Source organism: Microcaecilia unicolor, chromosome 2, assembly GCF_901765095.1.
Source record: "Microcaecilia unicolor chromosome 2, aMicUni1.1, whole genome shotgun sequence".
NCBI classification, from domain to species: domain Eukaryota; kingdom Metazoa; phylum Chordata; class Amphibia; order Gymnophiona; family Siphonopidae; genus Microcaecilia; species Microcaecilia unicolor.
Window position 1 is genome coordinate 435,459,063 of NC_044032.1, and position 22,779 is coordinate 435,481,841.

Genomic DNA, 22,779 nt, shown 5'->3' on the forward strand with positions numbered 1-22,779 from the left:
TCTTTCCCTAATTTTTGAACGCAGAGGGGATAAATATTTGCGTTCAAACCTTCGTTTCTGTCTTTCAATATTCTGTTCTGTTCTTTCTCACCCTCTTTTCTTTCTTCTATCCTGTCCATCTTTTTGATTTGCGAGATGCATGTAAGTGTGTGATTGTTGCGTGATTGGTGCATTACTACGAGACGAGGAGACTCCGATCTCGTGTTTGCTGCCTGTCTATTTCCCGCTCAATTCTTTGGATTGGTCTTTATGCGAGCATTCTGGCTCAACGATCCTTAGAGGTTGCGCGTTCTCTTTTTCTCTTTCCTGTTCTCTTCTCTCCTCTTTTATACCCCTACGTTCTCTGTATGCTTTCTGGCTCACTACAGATGTTCTGCCTGCTTCAGATGCGTTTCTGTTCCCTCCCCATTCTATTCTCGGTTTTCCTTTACTCTCACATCTATTGTCTCTACCTATGAACTCCCCTACTTGTCCTTCTGACTTCCTCTGTTCTTTTTCCTTGTGCGGTTCCTTCGCCGCCTTCTTTCTGTTCTTAACTTTTTTGTCTTTCCCTCAATACACCTGTATTCGTGGGATGCAGTGCTTTCTCTCTGTTATGTTTTTTGTCTTTCCCTCAATACACCTGTATTCGTGGGATGCAGTGCTTTCTCTCTGTTATGTTATCCCTCACCAAGGATACAACCACAATAACCCTTGATGTATGTTCTTATACAATGTGTGGGGAACATCCTGTACAGCAATATTTGTCAGCTTTTGAGGTATACCTGTGTCCCTTCTCCAATTGCGGCAGTTGGGCACAAGTATGGTGGTATACAGGTTCATGGGTTCCCTACTCAGGTAGTGAGATTCCAGATCTAAAAAAGAGCATTTCCATCATGAAGTTGCGAGTGACTGGCCTTTGTCCAATGACCAAATGTAATCAAGTGGCTATCACTTTCAGAGGCGTAACGGCTGTTACATACAGAACTTATTCCTTAGGAATTGATGCCACAGGTAAAGATCCCATTGGAAAATTCAAGATTGTTCCACCCCCAGCCCAACCAGAAAAGAATCCTTTGATGCCGACAAAGATCCCAGAAGTAAAGATTCCTTACCAGATCGTGCCAATTAATAATTCCAAAGATTTAGTGGCACTAGAAACAGGATTTGGAGAGACAAACCTATGGCTTGAATGGGCGCATTATACTACAAAGAGTTTGAATGTCTCTAATTGTTATTTTTGTTCCCATGCAAGAGCAGAACCAACAGTAGTTCCTTTCCCTTTAGATCTCCTCAATGATCCAGATGGTTTTTGGTGTATGCTAGAGTTGCTTCAGGTAACAACTGAAGTGAATAAGTCTTGTCAACATCTTGACGAGCACCACCCCTACTTACCCCCTCGGCTGAGGGTTCCACCCGCATTCAGGATTCCAGATCCTGCTACCAGATATCATACATGTCTGGAACGACATGGGGTGAAAAATACACGGTTTCTGGGAAATTTGACCAATTGTAACACAACCCTAGAAAAAGGGACTCTGCGAAATCTGAACCTCACGGACTTTTCACAAGCGAGAGCAGATGTATGGTGGTATTGTGGAACCCGTACTATCCACCACACACTTCACAGGAGTTGGACAGGCAGATGTGCCTTAGTCAAATTGGTAATTCCAATCATTATAGCATCCTTGTTCCCTCCTCACAGCAGCTCTTCCTCACGAGTGAAGAGAAATGCAATGCCTGGGTCTTTTGATGATCGGGTCTATATAGATGCAATTGGAGTTCCAAGAGGGGTTCCTGATGAGTTCAAAGCCAGAAACCAAATAGCTGCAGGATTTGAATCAGCTTTCTTTTGGTGGGCTACTATAAATAAAAATTTAGACTGGATCAACTATATATATTACAACCAGCAGAGATTTGTCAATTATACCAGGGATGCAATTCAAGGAATTGCAGCGCAATTGGACGCCACTAGCCGGATGACGTTGGAAAACAGATTAGTGCTTGACCAACTTCTGGCAGCAGAGGGCGGAGTGTGCCGGAAAATAGGTACACAGTGTTGCACCTTTATCCCCAACAATACTGCTCCAGATGGATCAATCACCAGAGCTTTGGAAGGCTTAACCTCACTGTCACAAGAATTGGCAGAGAACTCTGGGGTTGACACATCCTGGACTGGTTGGTTGGATAAAGCTTTTGGTAAATGGAAGACATTTATCATTTTAGCAGCCACTACTATAATTATAGTGGTAGCAATTTTTGTATTAGTAGGATGTTGCATAATCCCTTGTGCTAGAGGCTTAGTAGAACGCTTAATTGAAACTGCAATAATGAAAAAGACAACCGCAGGACAACATGTCCTGTACGAAAATCTCCTTCCCAACACCACAGGAGATAACACTTTGGACTATCTCCCTCTGAGAAGGACCAATCGCTATGCAAGTGCTAGAGACACTAGAGAGAAGTCTGCAACTGTATAATCAGGTAATAGCACACAGGGATACCATGTAACCATATAAAGCTTTATAAGATGATGTGATACATGAGAAAAATGACTACATAACCTATGCAAATCAATGCAAATGTATACTCAAGATATAATCAGTATATAACCAAAGAATCTATGATTGATAACAATATATACTCACATAGGTAAGAATAAGTTAGAAACTGCATATTAAAGGGTTGAATCAAAAATATTAATATAGTAACTATAAGTTTTTGTATAACCACAGATGTAGATAAGGGGATTGAAATGATTAAAGTGGTGCCAAGATGGTAATTCCAAACCAAAAACAAATCTGACTGTACCGGTTTACATTAAGACTCTGAAAATTTGACGGCCTTATAGAATACCTTCTGGAATGGATGGTACCATGGTACATTAACCCTGGTGTCACCCTATGGGATAGGGTGAAGAGGGGAATGTTAATATATGGCCTGGCTTCAGATCTACCACTGGAATAGTGGTAGGCTAAGCTACACAGCCTAAAACAACTGAAAAAGTACTGACTAGGCCAGATAACAAGCAAATGATTTCATATTTGAGAATCTGCAGAAAGCAGATCAGAACAATGAGTCTTGACACAAACAGGTACAACTTTCTAATAGAATATAGCACCTATAATGAAAGAATGAGGGATAAAATGGATAAAATGTGGTTTTTAAAATGGGGCTTATTTTTTGTATAAGATGGTACAGAGATCATCAGATGTTAAAGGTATTGCAAAAGGAAGATGTGAAACTGGTATCTCAACATAAAAGATATTTTAGTAAACGAGAGAAACAACTTGTTCCAAAAACATGTTGACATTACCGGAAAATGTGCCAATCTTTAGAAATAGATAGAACGGAAAAGAGTTGGGTACAGAGGAACAGGTGGCCGGATACGAAAGTATGATCTCAGAAATTGAGAAATATTAGAAAAAAATGTACTTCACAATAGACTTCTATTGAGATCTGTGGGTATAAAAGAAGGGAGAATTTGGCTTAATTTCGGAGTCCTTCCCCGACACCTTGGAAGCAGCGAAAGCTCTGTCCGGTTGTATCCAGAATCTGTCCAACTTCTGTACCTAACAGCTGTCCAACTGATTCTGTGATTTGTACCAACTTGAAGACTTGTCTTTGGGTAAGAAATAAAATGTACTTCTATTCCTGAAACTATGTTTGTCTTAATTTCTATCTATTCTTCATTTCCCATTTATTCTACAAACTAATCTACACACACACCTGACACTCATTCTGTATACAAAATACTGTTACATTTTAATAACATACATTTGGGTACACAGATAACCAAGGATTCATTTAGACCCTGATAGACATAAGACCATGATCATGGGCCTTATCTTAGAGTTACTTGTACAGCAGAAATATCCCTGGGATGGAATATCAAGAGAATTTAGGCAGACAGCCCAACAGATAGTGCGAACGAAGACCCTTTGTCCCTGGAAAAGGGTAATCCCGGGGCGGAAAGAGGGCCTTTACAATTTACAACCCGTACCTAGACGACTGGCTCATTAGAGCAGACTCTGCAACAGAGAGCTTACAAGCTACAGCCAGAGTGGTCTCAGTACTGCAATCTCTAGGCTGGGTCGTCAATATGGCCAAAAGTCACCTGTCCCCTTCACAATCTCTAGAGTTTTTGGGGGCCAGGTTCGACACAGTCTCGGGCTATGTGTTCCTACCCGAGCTAAGGCGGTGCAAGCTTCAGAATCAGGTCCGTCTGCTCCTGAGGATGCCCCGCCCGCAAGCTTGGGACATTGTCCAGCTGCTGGGATCGATGACAGCCACGATGGAAGTGGTACCCTGGGCGAGAGCGCACCTGAGACCTCTACAGTATTCCCTACTCCGGAGATGGTCTCCTATTTCTCAGGATTACCAATGCAGACTTACTTGGCTCCCTGCAGCCCGTCTCAGCATGGAGTGGTGGCTCTCGGACAGCATGCTGCGGCGAGGAATGCCGCTGACGCTCCCCGTTTGGTGCCTAGTGGTAACAGATGCCAGACTGAAGGGCTGGGGCGCACACTGCAAGGGGAAGCATGCCCAGGGTCTATGGACACCCGAGGAGTCGGAGTGGTCCATCAACCGCCTAGAGTTGAAAGCGGTGTTTCAGGCGCTTCTGGCCTTTCAAGTGACCCTGGAAGGATTGGCTGTCAGAGTGATGTCGGACAACACGACAACGATGGCCTATATAAATCGACAAGGCGGAACAAGGTGCAGAGCACTAGCCGCGCAGGCCGAACTGATTTGTTACTGGGCCGAGCTGCATCTTCAGTGTCTGTCGGCAGCTCATATTGCAGGTCAGAGCAATGTGCAGGCCGATTATCTGAGCAGGCATCAGATCGATCCAGCAGAATGGAATCTGGCAGACGAAGTATTCCTGCAGATCTGTGCCAAATGGGGCAAGCCCGTGATGGATCTAATGGCGACAAGTGCCAATACCAAAGTCCCGTGCTTCTTCAGCAGACGGAGAGATCCTCGCTCGGCGGGGTTGGATGCCTTGGCTCAACCCTGGCCTCCGGGTCTACTTTATGTGTTTCCCCCATGGCCCTTGATAGGGCGCCTGCTCTTGCGGATTCGGCTGCACCCAGGAGAAGTGGTCCTCATCGCCCCGGATTGGCCAAGGAGACCTTGGTATGCAGACCTCCGACAGATGCTCCTGGAGGCTCCTCTGCCGTTACCTCTGGTACCGAACCTGTTGACTCAGGGACCGGTAGCCATGGAGGACGCCGGCCGCTTTTGTCTTACGGCATGGCTATTGAGAGGGCGCAATTGAGGGATAAAGGTTATTCCAATAAAGTTATTTCCACTCTCCTGCAAGCCCGCAAGCGGTCCACTTCCGTGGCTTATGCCAGGATTTGGTGCCTGTTTGAGTCTTGGTGTGCTTCCAGAGCCATTGTTCCAATGCGGGCTCCTGTCTCGCCGATTCTGGACTTTTTGCAGGAAGGTGTACAAAAAGGCTTGGCCTATAATTCCCTGCGGGTGCAGGTGGCAGCGTTGGTCTCCCTTCGTGGTAAGGTGGAAGGCGTGTCTTTAGCTGCTCACCCAGATGTGGCACGGTTTCTTAGAGGGGTGCTTCGGCTCCGACCTCCAGTGCGAGCATCCTGTCCAGCTTGGAACCTGGGGCTAGTTTTGAAAACCCTGCAGGCATCTCCTTTTGAGCCGCTTCGGCGAGCATCGGAGAAAGACTTGACACTGAAGGCCGTTTTTCTGGTGGCCATTACCTCGGCGAGACGGGTGTCAGAGCTCCAGGCGCTGTCCTGTAGAGACCCATTTCTGCAATTTTCAGAGTCCGGAGTCACGGTTGGGACCGTGCCTTCCTTTATGCCTAAGGTGGTTTCAGCCTTTCACTTAAACCAGCCTATTTTCTTGCCCTCTTTTTCAGAGGAAGAGTTTCCAGAATCTTTTGGGCAGCTGCACCTTTTGGATGTGCGCAGGACTCTGCTGCAGTATCTGCGAGTTACTAACTCTTTCAGGACTTCTGATCATCTGTTTGTTTTGCTATCCGGTTCTCGCAGAGGGTCTCCAGCGTCTAAAGCCACTATTGCCCGCTGGCTCAAAGAAACTATCTTTTCAGCTTATCTGCTGGCCGGCAGGGTTCCGCCTGTAGCCTTTAAGGCACATTCTACTAGAGCGATTTCTTCCTCTTGGGCTGAAACTGGAGCACTCTCTCTTCAAGAGATATGCAGTGCAGCAACATGGGCTTCTAAGCTCTCCTTTGCCCAACATTACAGGCTGGATGTGGCTGCCAGGAGGGATGCGCGTTTTGGTGCACAAGTGCTAGCGCGTGGTGTGGCTTGTTCCCACCCTATCTAGGGATTGCTTTGTTACATCCCATACGTAATGGTTTCATCTGCTTGATGACAAGGAAGGGAAAATTAGGTTCTTACCTTGGTAATTTTCTTTCCTTTAGTCATAGCAGATGAAGTCATGAGCCCTCCCTGTATGATTGTCTGTATGCTGTGAATCTGTTTTTCAGGTTCTGTTCTAATTTCCTGAAGTTCCTTCCTTGGGAGAAAGTTGGAAAACAGTCTTCAGGATTCATGTTCAGTTTAAATTTAGGAGGATGTGTTCATTCCCTCCAGGAGGCGCGTGTGTTCCCCTCCAGTTCTATAAATAGGAGGATGAGTTCATTCCCTCCAGTGTGTTGGGAGGATGTGTGATTCCCTCCAGGAGGCGCGTGTGTTCCCCTCCACTTATACAATAAGGAGGATGAGTTTATTCCCTCCAGGAGGATGTGCATTCCCTCCTTTATGAGTTCATGCCCTTGTGATGGGCCATCGTTCGCTGTGAGGAAAGCTCTTGTGATTCCCATTGCTGTTTGCCATACTGCTTTGGAAGCTTCAAATACTGAAGAGGCAGTGGAGCTAGCTGGCCAAGAGGGCACTGTGAAAGTTTGAGTGCTCTCTATCTCCCCTGCTGGTTGATGGACATAACCCATACGTAATGGCTTCATCTGCTATGACTAAAGGAAAGAAAATTACCAAGGTAAGAACCTAATTTTCCCTTATTCAGGCACAGCTACATAAAGAATACAAAAAATGAATCTGCAATAAGTGTTCACAGTTGTTTCTTATCTGCGCACAGGAATGAAAGTAACAAGTACAAAACATAGGCAGCAGTCTCTACTATGCCAAAAGTAGGCTATACCATAAAGATTTTCTAATAATCACCCTCTCCCGTACCACCCCCTCCCCAATTCCTAGGTAACAAACTAAGAACAACTAGATAGCAAACTGATGACATTCAGGAACTATACAGAAGCATGTAGTTACTCAGGCTAGGGCTTATAAAAGTATGATTGAGGGGCCCTTTTACCAAGCATGTAAGTGTATATGTGCGCCCAACTTGCGCCAAAATGGAGTTCCGCACGGCTACAGCGTGGCCCTTGTAATTTCATTTTTGGCGCGCATCCGCTACGTGCCCAAAAATATTTTGTTTTTCTGGCGCGCATCAGCTACGTGCTCCAAGTGGCCCGGTTACTGTGTGAGACTTTACCGCTAGGTCAATGGCTGGCGGTAAGGTCTGAGACCCAAAATGGACGCATGACAATTTTTGAGAAAAATAAAAAAGGCTGTTTTACAAGCATGCTGAAAAATGGATTGGCATGCACCCAAAACCCACGTCTACATTACCGCAAGCCATTTTTCAGCGCACCTTAGTAAAAGGACCCTGAGTGTATGATGCTCTTAATAGATACAGTGTTCTCTATCTATTAAGGATCAGACTTCTCTCCCGGTCAGAGAGTGTAGTCCAATATGGTTCCCGTACATCTTGAAAAGCAATCCATTTCTGAACGTCCCCATTCTTAGCACCTTTCTTTTCCAGCAAAGCCAGCTCAAACATAGTGGCCTTCCACTGGGAAAAAAGGGGTGCCACCTTAGAGCACCAAAATATTAAAACAGATTTCTTTGCCAAAAGTAAAAGCTTTAACAAGCAAGGCTTTATGTGGGCTCGGCAGAGAGTTTATATCCTCCCCTCCCTGAAACCACACACTACAGGGTTTACATGGTAGGGTGCAATACAAACGTGAAAGAATTTTGGAGAGTGCTCTTCAGAGAACTGCAGGCATTGGTGAAGCACTTTTGTTTTAGCCACAGTCAAGTAGGGATCCCCCAGACTACCTATGTAATTTTGAAACTGTATATAGGCTAGTGGATCGCCGCCTGAGAGGTCAGAGTGATTGTAGTTCTCCTACCATGAGCATTTTACCTTCCTCATTCAGAATATACCCTACCATCCTTATATCCTTGGAATGCCACAACCTGAATATTTTTTTCTGTCAATCCCAGGAGTAAAGTTCACATTTCCCACTGTAGTTAATAGAGGGGAGAGGAAACAGTTACATCATGTATGCACATAAAGCTTAGGCCATATGGTCCTCGTATAGGACCATATTATACCAATACAGCTCTTTTATACCGCTATATCCCCAAATGTAAGTCCAATGCAGTTTACAAAGGAAAATAAATTTAATATAATCTGAACTTATACAATGTAAAATTCAAATACATCAGCTTTAATTAAAATAGAAAAGTAAAAATAGAAAAAGGAATAACCTAGGCTGAAATAATCGTGTAGCAAATAAAAATGTCTTAAGCTTTTTATGAAATGCTAAGTAATTAACTCTGTTCTAATGCATAAAGGAAAAGAGTTCCAATTGGAGACATGCAAAAAAAAGAAAATAAAGTGTCATCCATCCTAGAAAACCGCACCCCCTTTAAGAACAGGGGGATGAAGAATAATTTAACGTTGCAAGCAAGCAGAAAATCTAAACAAAGGAGCAAGCACTAGCTTTGTCATTAGGTCAGATGTAATATTATAAAGAGCCTGAAATGTCAATCTAGCTAATTTAAATAAAATTCTTTCACATATGAGTGTGAGATCCAGAATCCAGATCAGATATCTTTGCATGCAATAAATAAGAATGTGACACTGGAGATAATAGGGCTCTTTCTAACAGAAAAAGAGTAAAATGAGAAGTCTCTAAACTCCAGTCCTGTATATGTCTTAATCCACATGCCAGGTTATACCTCCGAAGATCCAAGAGTCCATAGCCCCCTTTAGCCATAGGTAAAAGTAACACTTTGAATGACATTCATGCTTGCTTCCCTCCCACAAAAATATTCAAAGTTTCCTATACAACTCCTGGAGATCTCCTCACCTCAGCCGTACAGGTAAAATGTGCAAAAGTTACAGCCATCTAGGCATGTTATAGAAAAAGACCCTCTCAGAAAGCACTAACGGTAATGCCCCCCCATATGCTCAAACATTCTATAGATTTATGAAGAAGAGGTAATACATTGCAATCATAAAACTACTGCATGTTCAGTGAAATATATGTGCCCATATACTTGAGATTCATTGACTTCCTTTATGGGAAAAACTCCCCAGAAATCAGATACCCTCAACTGTAAAGGTAAGGCCTCAGACTTCAATACATTAAGCTTGAGAGTGAGACCTGACAGTACCCCAGAGTGCTTGAAGGTCTGTAGCACCATTGATAAGGTAATATCTGGTTGGATAAGTAATAGCATAATATCATCTGCGAATGCCATGCATTTAACCTGCTCCTTCCCAACAGAGACCCCTGGGATTCCTGGATTGATCTTTAATTGAGCCAAAAGTGGCTCCAAAAAGAGGATATAGAGCAGGGGAGTCAGAGGATAGTCTAGCCCAATCCCAATGCCAAGGATTAACACCTCAGAGGGAACCCTGTTCACCAGCACAGCAGCCACAGGGTTGGTATGCAGGGTCTGGACTGCCTACAAGAAGAAGCCCTCCCAAGCTATATTTTTTTAAAGTAATGGAAACAAGAAAGACCACTCCACCCCGTCAAATGCCTTTTCTGAATCGAAGCTAATGATCAAGGTGGGAGTTGACAATCTGTTACAATGCTCAATCGCTAATATCAATGTCCTGATATTTTATAACAACATGTCTTCCCTTCATGAAGCCCACTTGCTCTTCTCCACCAAACGAGGCACAAACCTAACTGCTAGGATTTTTGCCATAATTTTAAGATCAACATTTATTACTGAGATGAGTCTGTATGATTCTGGATAACGATGGTCCTTTCCTGGTTTTGGCAAGACTGTTATCATGGCCTGGTTGGCCAGTGATGGGAAGCTACCCTTCTCAGAATGGCATGTTCAGAATAAGCTCCCATGGGGCCCATTAAGTGGTGACACAGTATTCTTTATGATTCTCCACTATACCCATCAGCTTCCAGAGATGTATTCAACTTGAGATGCTTAAAATTACTTGTTGAAGTTCTTCTCCTGAGATGGGTGCATTTAATACCTCTCTCTGTTGACTAGTGAGATGTGGAAGCGCTGTTCTGGTACCTTGCAACTCTGCCATATAAAGAGAGCTGTAAAAATGTACAAACAATTTCTCAATAGATTTCTGTTCTGTAACTATGTGGCCTGCTTTAATGAGGAAATATATGTAGGGCCTCTCCAGCCCTTCATGGAGTTGACAAGTAATTTTCCTGGTTTGTTACCAAATCTGTGTAACTTGTATTTGTAATGAAACAAATGTTTCTGTGTCTGTTTATGGATCATATCATTCAACTTAACGTGTGCAGTAAAAAAAGGAATGTCAAAAGGGGGTACATTAGTAGATAAACTTTAGCTGACGCACTTTCTGTTCCATATGAAGGATTGTAGCAGCCAGCTGTTTTTTCCTTTTACTCAGGTAGGCTATAATATCCTCTCTAATCACAGCCTTTACAGTGTCCCAGAATGAAATTTCATATGAGGCATGTTCCCCATTAGTTTGGATAAAACCCTGCCACTTCATCATGAGATAGTTACAGAAGTCCATGTCTTTGAACATAAAAGCAGGAACTCACCATCACCAATGTCCCTCTACCCCTTGAGCACCTATTTTCAAATCTATCCAAAGTGGTGTATGATCAAAAACTGCCATAACACCAATCTCCGATTTCACCACCCTATAAAAAAGTGTTCTTGATATGAATACATAATCTATCCGAGACATAGAACGGTGCAATTGAAACACAACTAAAAATATTAAGTATTATTTTTGATAAACATCTGTCTCTTGAAATCATATCAAAGAGTTTCAAAACTGTATGGAAACTGAGAAGGATTAAAGATTATTTTCCTAGACAATCATTTCTTCTTATAGTACAATCGTTGATATTGTCCCAATATTATTGCAATGTAGCATATGTAGGATGCAAAGAAAACATACTAAAATCACTGCAGACCGTTCAGAACACTTAATGAGACTGAAATACAAAAGAGTAACTCCATTGCCTCTAATGCTACATTGGCTCCCAATTAAGGCCAGATTGTTTTTTAAAACTAGCACTCTAATTTTCAAAATATTGTTTGGAATGTCTCCTGATTACATGCTAAATGTGATTGAACTATTACCATGAAATGGAAGTTCAAGAACCAGAGGTTATTTATTACTTCTCTTACCCAACTGCAGAAACATAATTTGTAAATCCATGTATATGACTGGATTTAGTTATCTGGAGTCCAAATGATGGAATTCAATTCCCAAGGACACAATAAACATTACAGACTATCTTCAGTTCAGAAAAGAATTAAAAACCTACCTTTTCAAGAAATATTATGGTTAATTATACGTGTTACTGATGTTCTATACTGTTTTGTAATTGTAAAACCTTACTGTAATTCTCCTGTTAAATATAAGCCACATTGAACCAAAATTTGTTTTTGGACAATTGTGGGATATAAGAATAAATAAATAAATAAAGTGAAATCTTTCTCCTAAGGATGTAGGGTTTATCATGAATCCACCAGATCTAAATTTCTAATCCAGACCCCCAGCCCACTGTCTGTTCTAGGGTGCAATCTGTGGGCACCTGCCGAGGAATCCATCTGTGAATCTAAGGTTGAATTAAAATCCCCTAGCAGAATTTTAGCTGCATCAGAATTAGTTAATGAGGTTGTCAATTGGGGAAGAAGAGAGCAATAGAAAGATTTGGGGGTATTTTTCGGGGCATAAATAGAAGCAAGAACCGTATCTAACATATATAGTTTCCCTTCAACAATAACATATCTACCACTGGGATCCTTTATATACATGTACTTCCTTTTTTTTAATTTTTATTTATTTATCAATATTTCAATCATTAAACAAGCAAAAAGTACTACTTGTACAGAAAAGTATGATAACATTAAGCATATGGCAATATTAAATAAAGCAATTAAAGAGAAAAAGAAAAAAAATTTCGGTAATCATTCTCAAGTCCATGAATGAGATCCAAGATTCCAAACAGTGGAGAATTCAGGAAATTATAACTGCAAATTATAACCTAACGAGCCTCTGGAATCCTATTATAAAGCGAGAGCTGGTCACTAGGTAGATCACCCCCCCCCCCCCCCCCCCCCCCCCCAGTGCTCCCGTTAGATGATAAAAAAAACTGTAAGATGGGATGGCTCATAAAAACCATATTTAACCGATCAGTATCTGATCACACATTTACAAGGATAACATAAGAAAAAAGTAGGCCCCAACTGAAGCTCATCTGGTTTCATTAGAAGAAATTGTTGATGTCTTTTCTGGGTATCTCTTGAAACATCCAGGAAAATTTTAATTCTCAGTCCCATGAAAGTCTTTTCCTTAATTTAATACTGTCTTAATTTGAAAGGTCACTTTTTTTTACTAATTAAAATGACAACTCCAGCCTTCTTATGACCAGGTGAAGCATAATAACATTGCCCTGCCCACAACTAAAGCAATTTCTGATGTTCCATATCTTTTATCTTTTAATTTAGTTTTCTTGCAGCCCCACTATTTCAACTTTATATCTATTTAAATTTTGCAAACATTTTGCCCTCTTCAATGGTGAATTAACACATGCTACATTCCTTGATATCACTCTCATAGTGTTGTTAGTCATAAAGGAGACCAGTCTCATGCATTAGTTTTCATAAGTCACAAACATAAACCACCAGGATGCCTAGCCCTGTCCCCAGTAGCACGTACTCCTAATATCAACCCCCCCATGTCCATGTAACAGAGAGTTTCCCCATTGTCATCATAAATTTAAAAAAACAAATATTCAAAACAGTAAACAAAATCCTCAACACCTCCCCCCCTCCTCAGCAAACCCCTCAATTCCCTTTAATAACCAATCTCACTTCTCATCTCCTCCAGTCAGCATTCTATGCAGTCAGCTGCTCCCCTTCGCTATCCCTCACTAGAGCCACCCATTGGTAAGGCCACTTTAATAATCAGTCAAGGGCCTTTCTCGAATATATAAGTAAAACAGTTGCAAAGGAATAAGAGATAATAATCAAACCATGTGAGCAGGGTCTCCAAAATACTCACATCGAGGTGATTCAATTCTGTGTCTTTAGCTTCAGCACAGCTCAACTCCGATCACATTTCAAGCGAGATTCCTTATGAATTGTCAAATACCTGCACCATTAATCACATTGAAACAAGGTATCCAAAACAGCAGGCAAACCAGAGGCATAAGCAGATCAAAAATGCCTCTGAAAGGTCTGTATATTTTGCCAAGCAGCCATACCTTCTTAATACATAAGTCTAGTGCACAACCATGCTGCTTCTTCCAAGTTAAGTATCCAGCAGTCAATGGCCCTTCATCTCGTAAACCATTGATAAATTTGTGATTGAGCTTCACCGCTGGTCGCAAATAAATATGTCTTACCCTCGTGCAGCACTCTGAGTCATGCTGGAAATTGCAACGTGAATCTCATGTTACGCTCCACTAACTGCTTACAAATTTCTGTATATCCTCGATGTAGCATTGGAACATGTGTAGAAAAATCATGGAAGATCAATACATGATTGTTTTGATACTGTAAGTCTTTAATCTTTTTGTAGTTCTTAAGCAGGTGATCCTTAATTGCAAAATTGAGAACCCTAGCGATCACAACTCGTGGTCTAGAGGCCCCTTCCACCAATCTGCTCACGAGGTGTGCCCACTCAATGCACAGAGGGTCTAAAAGGGAGACCTTTAGCAATTCTACTGATAGCCATTTTTCCAAGAAGCTCAAGAACTCTCCATCCTTCAGGGTTTTGGATAAGTCAACGAGTCTGATGTTTCGCTGTGACCTGTTTTCCAGGTAGTGTAGTTTCTCTTTGCAGCTTTCCACCTCTTTTCGCAGCTTAGTAATTTCTTCCACTGCATCTTTCAAAGAATCCTTGGCCTTGCCAATTACCCTCTCAGCTTCAGTGACTCTCCCATTAAATTCTGTAACAGAGTGTGATAATACCTGAAAATTCTCATTAAGTGTATCAATCCTGGTACCCAGAGCCGCTTCAGTGAGTTGCTGCAATAAAGCTTCATTACCATCTGGCCATCAGACTGAGATCCCCTGCAGTGGAGGACTTTTTTTTTTGTCCCTTTTAGCTGATTTTTTGGACATTTCTGCACCGCTTTTGTAAACAATCTTGTCCATAGACTGTAAGGTATATATGCTGGATGGGCCTGTTTTATTATGTAGAAGCAGAACTTAGCTGATGGTGGTCATGGAGGAAGGCAATGCGAAGAGCTCAGGAAAAACACTCTGACTCCTGGCTCATTGCATCACATGACCCCCCAGTGTATTGTGTTTTTAAGTGCAATGCCATTATGTTGTAGTTCAAACTTACAATACAGCTACTTACAAGGTACTGCTTTTCAGAAAGAATGTGATAGGGTATGAGGTGCAAGAACTAAACAATAAGCAGATATGGGTAGAGAGGAAGCAAAGCATATGGCAGCCATAATTAAGATGCATTTTATTGGTTTATATTTCCTGACAAGTCATATTATTTGTTTATTTACAGAGTCACTGGAGGGGAACTATTTGAGGATATAGTGGCAAGGGAATATTATAGTGAAGCAGATGCCAGGTAAGTGCTTGGTTTCTTCATTTTCAGAAATATTGACTTTAAAACTTTAGGGGGTCTTTTACTAAGGCACGCTCACGTTTTTAGTGCGCGCTAAAATTGGGTGTGCGCTAAACGTTAGAGACGCCCATGGGAATGCATTGGCATCTCTTAGCGCGCACCCAATTTTAGCTCACGCTAAAAACGTGAGCATGCCTTAGTAAAAGTTCCCCTTAGTCTATAAAGTATCACATATCTGAATATATCTGGACGAGACGGTGCTCGTTGGGGTTGTGCACTGCTATCATGTAAAATGGATGGCTTCTGCCTGAATGTTGCAGTGTGTTTCTCTTTAAGAATGATGCCACCTCTGCCTGTCACAGTTGGTTCTTCTTGCAAATTTTCAGTTTGTGACAACAGTGCAGTCTCCAGGGCTGTTAAATACATGGCAGGAAATCAGAGAAAATGGAAAGTCAGATGTTTTCACAGGTACAGATATGAATGTTCTCAAATGTGTATTTTTTTCCATTTTTTAAAGTTCAGTGCTTTGCTAAAACCAGAAAAAATAGTATGCATGTAATATAAAGCTACGACACAAAAAGAGGATGTTATTCAGACTCGGCTTTTTATCTTGAATCCATTTTTGTTATGTTTTCAATTTGATCAGTTTGATCAATTTAATAAAAAATACTTCCATGAACAGTAAACCACTCATCATACAGGAAAGAGGGTTATGGACTCATACAACGTTCTATGGGGCTCTTATTAGTCCTTACCAAGCTTAATAAAAGGGCCCCTAAACCATTAAACTGAATGTTACTGCATTTTTCCTTGAGGGGACATGACATGGACAGAGAGTGGGCATGGAAATGTTAGCCAGCTAGCTCGTTAATGCTTACCATATACTAAGGGGTAGATTCTACAGAGGATGCCAAAAATTAGGCACAAGAAATATGGGTGCTAAAACACCAATTCTGTAATGGTAATTGCATGTGAAATTGTTATTATAGAGTAGGACTTAAGTCAACATATGTGGGCCTAACTTTAAGTGTGAGCACTTAAGCCACGTCAAAGGCTGGTGTAAACGCTGGCGCCTAAAGTTTGCAGTTGTGCACATAAGTGCTAGTATTCTGTAACTGACATTTGCATCTGTAAGACACGCTCCTGACCTGCCCACGGGTGTGCCCCATTTGTACAGTATTTAGGCACTATGGGCCAGATTCTATACAAGGCGACTAAAAAATCCATGCTTTCCATATTATTTGACTAATATTTGCTCAAATATTAACACCACACATATACATTCAATAATATCAACTATAACATTTGTTGTATTTATTGAACTTTAACTCATTACATTCATGCACACCCGATAAAGTCCCTCCTAAGATTTTTCCATGAACAAATTCCACAAACCAGCTTCAATAATGTCCAACGCTGCATGTCCACCTGAAGATGATCTTGTAATGTTAACTTACCAGCTTGTTCAACTTATGCTGCCCAATCATTTGTCCAAGCAGCAATAATAAATCATGTGTATTCGATGGGTGACAATCTTGTACTCTAAATGCACTGCCACATCCACGTTATCCTATGTTCTTTCACAGCGGCTGAGACAAAGTCCATCAAAGGCACGTCTCGTAGTCGGACTCCATTTGGATGCTTTCACATGTTCCAACAACAACTCAATATCTCTCTCTGGTCTAAAGAGATATACTGTGACTAAATAATGAATGTTTAACCCATTTACTAGCAGTAAAAAATCCATGCGGTACACATTTCCGCCTAAGCACATTTTGTAAGCGGCACCTAGATTTAGATGCGGTATATAGAATACGCTTAGTTGATATCCCAGCACCTAAAACTGCGAGCCTCCATTTACACCAATGAAATCATGGCGTAAATCCCCGCACATAGATTTACATGCTCTGGGCCATATTCTATAACTACGTGCATACATTTTGGAACATCCATGAAACGCCCATTTCCCGACCCATAGACATACCCCTTTGGAACTGCGCACATTAGAAATTAGGGATAGTTGATTACAGAATACACTTAGCAAGTTATGTGCGTAAATTCTAATTATTACCAATTAATGCTTATTATTGCTAGTTAAGTACTGTTATCAGCGTTGATTAGCTTGTTAACCCTATTAAATTAACCGCATTGTTATAGAATATGTCTGGATTTCGGTGCTGATATCTAGGTGTGTGATATAGAATCCAGCAGTATCTGCTGGATTCTATGTATCGTGTCTTAATTTCCTTAGGGAAATGGGCGGGGTGTGGGCGTTTCTAAATTCTATGCGCGCTGTTATAGAATATACCCCAATTCAGCAGTATCTGCTGGATTTTATGTATCGTGTCTTAATTTCCTTAGGGAAATGGGCGGGGTGTGGGCGTTTCTAAATTCTATGCGCTGTTATAGAATATACCCACTCTGCGTCTAATTTAAGCATTGGGATTTATACCAAGTAAAAAACGTGATGTAAATGGCTGCAACAAAATTTGGTCACATGGAAAGGTGCTCAGCGTAATTCTATATACTGAGCAGAAATTTAAGCCTATTCTATAAAATTTAGACATACATTAGAGAACAATCCTAGGTGTATTTTTATTCTCCACGGAATTTTCAGGCGCCAGATATAGAATCTAGCCCTATATTCATAGAATAACACCTGAGTGCAATTATGCACGTAACTACAAATTACTGCCAATTAGCACCAATTAACACCACTCAAGTGCTATTATTGATACTTATGTCAATTGGTATCTAACTTATCAATTAAGTTAGATATGCAATTGGCACTATTCTATAACTGGCACACCCAAATTTGCACACTAGTCAGAAATTTGGACACCCACCTTTATGGAATCTGGGGGGTAACTGGCTAACATGGGACCATCTTAACCTCTCAGTAGGTACTGTGCTGCAATGGGAATATTAACTCGTGCCATAAGAATAGCCATACTGGTCAGACCAATGGTACATCTAGTCCAGTATCCTGTTTCCAACAATGGCCAATCCAGGTCATAAGTAGCAGAAACCCAAATAGTAGCAACATTCCATGCTACCAACCCCAGGCCAATGGGTGCCTTCCCCCATGTCCATCTCAATAGCAGATTATGGACTTTTCCTCCAGGAACTTGTCCAAACCTTTTTAAACCCAGATATGCTGACCACTGTTACCACATCCTCTGACAGTGAGTTCCAGAGCTTAACTGTTCTTTGAGTGAAAAAATGTTTCCTCCTATTTGTTTTAAAAGTATTTCCATGTAATTTAATTGTGTGTTCCCTGTTTGAAAGAGTAAAAAGTCGATTCACTTTTACCCATTCTACACCATGCAGAATTGGAGTGGAGGAGTGGCCTAGTGGTTGGAGCACCACTCTTGAAATCCAGAGGTGGCAGGTTCAAATCCCACTGCTGCTCCTTGTGATCTTGGGCAAGCACTTAACTCTCCATTGCCTCAGGTACAAACTTAGATTGTGAGCCCTCCTGGGACAGAGAAATATCCAATGTACCTGAATGTAACTCACCTTGAGCTATTACTGAAAAAGGTGTGAGCAAAAAATAAATAATAATAATTTTATAGACCTCTATCATATTCCCCCTCAGCCATCTCTTTTCAAAGCTGAAGAGCCCTAACCTCTTTAACCTTTCCTTATATGGGAGGAGTTCCATTCCCTTTATCATTTTGATCACTCTTCTTTGAACCTTTTCTAATTCCTCTATATCTTTTTTGAGATACGATGGCCAGAATTGAATGCAATACTCAAGGTGAGGTTGCTTCATGGAGCAATACAGAGGGATTATAATTTTCTTGGTCTTATTTTGCATCCCTTTCCTAATAATTCTTAACATCCTGTTTGCTTTTTTAGCTGCCACCACACACTGGGCAGATTTCAGTGTATTGTGTACAATGACACCTAGATTTTTTTCTTGAGTGCTGCCTCTTACCCAATTGAAGGGGAGAACGGACACGTCGTGTAGTAAGTGTAAAGATCCTCACCACCTGAAGATCGGATCCTCCCCAACATTGGATTATAAACCAAAATGTTTATAGTGCTGTGAAGTTTTCATGCAGTGAAAAGTAACACTGCAGTGCACCTAAAGTTAAGTGTGTTTTTCAGTTTGATACACTGAATTCGGTTGGTGGATATTACTGAAGAGATCTGAAATTCTGACATTTTTAAAAAGATATTTTTGGCATTATTAAAGTTATCCAGGGACGACCTAAATGTCAAGATTTGGGCGTCCCCAACCATATTATCGAAATGAAAGATGGACGCCCATCTTGTTTCGATAATACGGGTTTCTCCGCCCCTTCGCCAGGATGTCCTCAGGAAAGCTTGGGCGCCCCTTTCAATTATGCCCCTCTATGTGTTCCTTAATTTTATTCTTTACATTAGATTTCCCTATTTTGCCTGGCACTGAAGTCAGGCTTATCGGTCTGTAATTTCTTTTTAAAAATCAGCGTTACGTTGGCCATACTCTGATCTTCAGGTACTACGGATGATTTTAATGACAGGTTACAGATCACTAACAAACAATAGATTCTTAATTTCATGTTTGAGTTCTTTCAGTACCCTGGGGTATATAACATCTGGTCTGGGTGATTTATCACTCTTTAACTTGTTGATTTGTCTAAGTACATCTTCCAGGTTCACTGAGATTTCTTTCAGTTTCTCCGTATTGTCACCCTTGAAAACCTTTCTGGTACATGTAGATCTCTTACATCTTCTTCCATAAAGACTGAAGCAATCTGTCCGCTATGGCCTTGTGCTCCCTGAGTCCCTTTTAGCTCCTTAGATTCCCTCACAGGCTTTCTGCTTCTGACGTCCTTGAAAAAGGTGTTACAATGAGTTTTTGTTTCCACGGCGAGTTTTTCTTCATATTCTCTTTTAGCCTTTTCTAACAGTGCTTTGTTTCTAGCTTGACAATGCTTATATTGTGTCATATTTTCTTCATTCAGATCCTTTTCACATTCTTTGAAGGATGTTCTTTTGACTCTGATAGCCTCTTTCACTTCACCTTTTAACCATGCTGGCTGTCGTTTTCTCTTCTTTCCGCCTTTGCCTGATACTCCTAACATTTTTGACTGATCCTTTTAATTTCATTTAAACCATTTTCCTCATTTTGTCTTAGTTTCCCTTTCAAAATTTAAATGCGGCCTGGGTAGATTTCCTTAGTAACTTGACTCCAGATATCAGCTCAGATTTGATCATGTTATGATCACAGTTTTCATCAGATCTAACACCACTACTTTTCACACCGTGCCCTGCATTCCACTAAGGACTAGATCTAAAATAGCTCCCCCTCTTGTCAGTTCTTGGACCAGTTGCACCAAGAATCATTCATTCATTACATCTAGGAATTTTACCTCCCGAGCGCTCCCTGATATAACATTTATCCAGTCAATATTGGGGTAATTGAAATCACCTATTATTTTAATGTTGCACGATTTGCCAGCTTTCCTAATGTCTGTTCGTTCTGTCTTGGTGGATGGTAGTACAGCTCTACTGGTATAGTCCTTCCCTTCACACATTGAATTTCTATCCACAAGGATTCCATGCTGCTTTCTGTTTCATGTGGAGTATTTATTTTGTTTGACTCAATTTCCTCTTTAACATATAGTGCAGCTTTTACTGCCCTGAAGTAAAAGGTGGCAAAATTTGCAGCTTACTCAATTGTAAAATCTTATGTTAATCTGTGTTAACCACACATTTTGGTGCAATTTAGTCAAGGGCCCTTACATTCCAGGAAATACAAAATCCATTGTAATTTTTCAAGCCCCCAATAATGGAAGAGAGGAAGGAAAAAGAAAACAAAAACATAGAAGAATAATTAATTGATCTCAGATAAGAAGTCCACAAACTTCGTGTGAAACTATATATATATAAGTACATAAGTAATGCCACACTGGGAAAAGACCAAGGGTCCATTGAGCCCAGCATCCTGTCCACGGCAGGGGCCAGTCCAGGCCAAGAGCACCTGGCAAGCTTCCCAAACGTACAAACATTCTATACATGCCCCAAAACCTGTCAATTCTCAAACATAGGGGCGGAATGTCTATCCCTGGTTGACTCCTGACTCTGCAGAAGAATTCATTAATTGAGATGGATCAAAAAAAAACATAGGGGCAATTCTATACAATGAGCTAATATTCAGCACTCTGAATGCAAATTCTATAGCGGCAGCTCATACTCCATTTTAGAATACTAGCATAAGGCAGCATAATTGTGTACACACACTTATGCCATGTCAGTAGCAGGCATAAATGTGAATGCCTAAATGTAGTGTCTTGCCTCTTGAAAATCACCCTTGCATTAGCACACTAGGCAACTTGCATGCTTACCTTATTGAATATTGCACATAGCATTTACATGTTTGAGTATTATGTTCTTGCTCGTAAGTGCTAGAATTCTATAGTCTTAGCATACAATTGGTGCTGTGCTGTGCTCTGTTATATGGTGTCTTATATTCCACATTATTCCAATTACATTCAATGCAGATTGCATCACAAGAAGAGGAAAATTACAATCTGTAGCAAATTTCTACAGTTACACTAAAAATTAAAAAAAAAAAAAAAATATATATATATATATATATATATACATTTCTTTCGAAACTACCAATGCCACTGGCACTGTGTTATATTAGAAAAGAAATAAGTTTTTAAAGCATTCCTAAAAGAATAACGAGAGCTAGTTTCCCTAATCCAAAGGGGGAGCTGGTTCCACTTAGGCGCTAAGATTATAGAACGAGGGGGACAATCTTTCCCTTTATATTTAGCCAAACATTTCCAAGGATATTCTAATTAAAAGATCAAACACAAGAATTTCCTATAACGATCCAGGTTTTGGGAGATACATTGGGAAAAAATGTGTATTCTTTGGCCATGATATTCCACCACTTTTTGTCTAAAACATAGTTTTAATATTCTATCCCTACCAGAGGCAGTCATACACGAAGCCACTAGAATGGCCTTTTTGTTAATCTCATGAGTCAACATGTGCAATAACCTAGTCAAATTAACTTTTTTTCAATACTCAAAGCTCCTACCACCCCCAGACTTAGAACAGAGCTTAGGACTATAGCTGTAAGAGAATCTGAATCTAAATGCAAAACATCAAGAAAATGTTGTTTAAGCATTTCATTGGTAGAAACAATACTATAAAAAGATAAATTCAAAAATTCTAATTATTTGACCAAATTATTTTCTTTCAAATTTTCTATTCTTTTCTCAAGTATAGTGTTGCCCTTGATCACTCTCCAGTAGATATTTCCAAGACCTCTATTAATTTATCATACAGTTCAAGCACAACAGTAGATTTCCTTATGGCTCCTTCCCAAGAGGCAAGTTTATCAGCTATCTTACCAGAGAATGTGCACAATTGTAAGAGGCAACCAAAAAGAGTCATGTTCATCTCAACCATCAGTCTCCAAATATCTTAATTGAAGATTTTCTTAAGAGGAGTCAAAAGAAAAGGAACTTGGAAATGGGAGGCATATGAAAATGCCACCAGCTTCCTATAGCCCCACTGGCTAATAGGCTGTAATGGATTTATTTGTGTTTTAATCTCTGCAAATCTCATTGTTTCCTCCAAACAACACTTTGAAACAACAGCGTTAATTCCCTAAGAGTTGCTTAAATCAACTTGGATCATTTTAAGAGACTTTCCTGCCAGGCCCAATTGTCCTGTACTTTTCCCAGAAGAGTCCAAGTCCAACGCAGTAGTAGGCAGCAGAATGGGGAGTGAGGAGCCAGCCTCCATAATTCCTTCCACTGCACCAGAAGCTGAGCCAGGTAGTACCTAAGAATCCATAGGGCACCGGAATCCCCACCCTTTAATCTTTCCTGTGTGCTTGATCTTCTGTTTCCTTCTCCACATCAAGGAAAAAAAAACTCCAAGCAGAGTGAAGCATCAAGGGACTTGTCTTGATCTTAA

The 22,779-nt window shown here is 40.9% G+C and overlaps 1 protein-coding gene across 15 annotated transcripts in view; it reads left to right on the forward strand.

Annotated features, from left to right (window-relative positions):
* Positions 1 to 22,779, forward strand: part of CAMK2D (calcium/calmodulin dependent protein kinase II delta) — a 559,079-nt gene that overhangs the window by 353,776 nt on the left and 182,524 nt on the right. For all 15 annotated transcript variants that reach the window (XM_030190831.1, XM_030190832.1, XM_030190818.1 and 12 more), the window contains exon 5: positions 14,785 to 14,850. In XM_030190831.1, the coding sequence (XP_030046691.1) occupies positions 14,785 to 14,850 (66 nt within the window). The remainder of the gene's footprint in view (positions 1 to 14,784; positions 14,851 to 22,779) is intronic.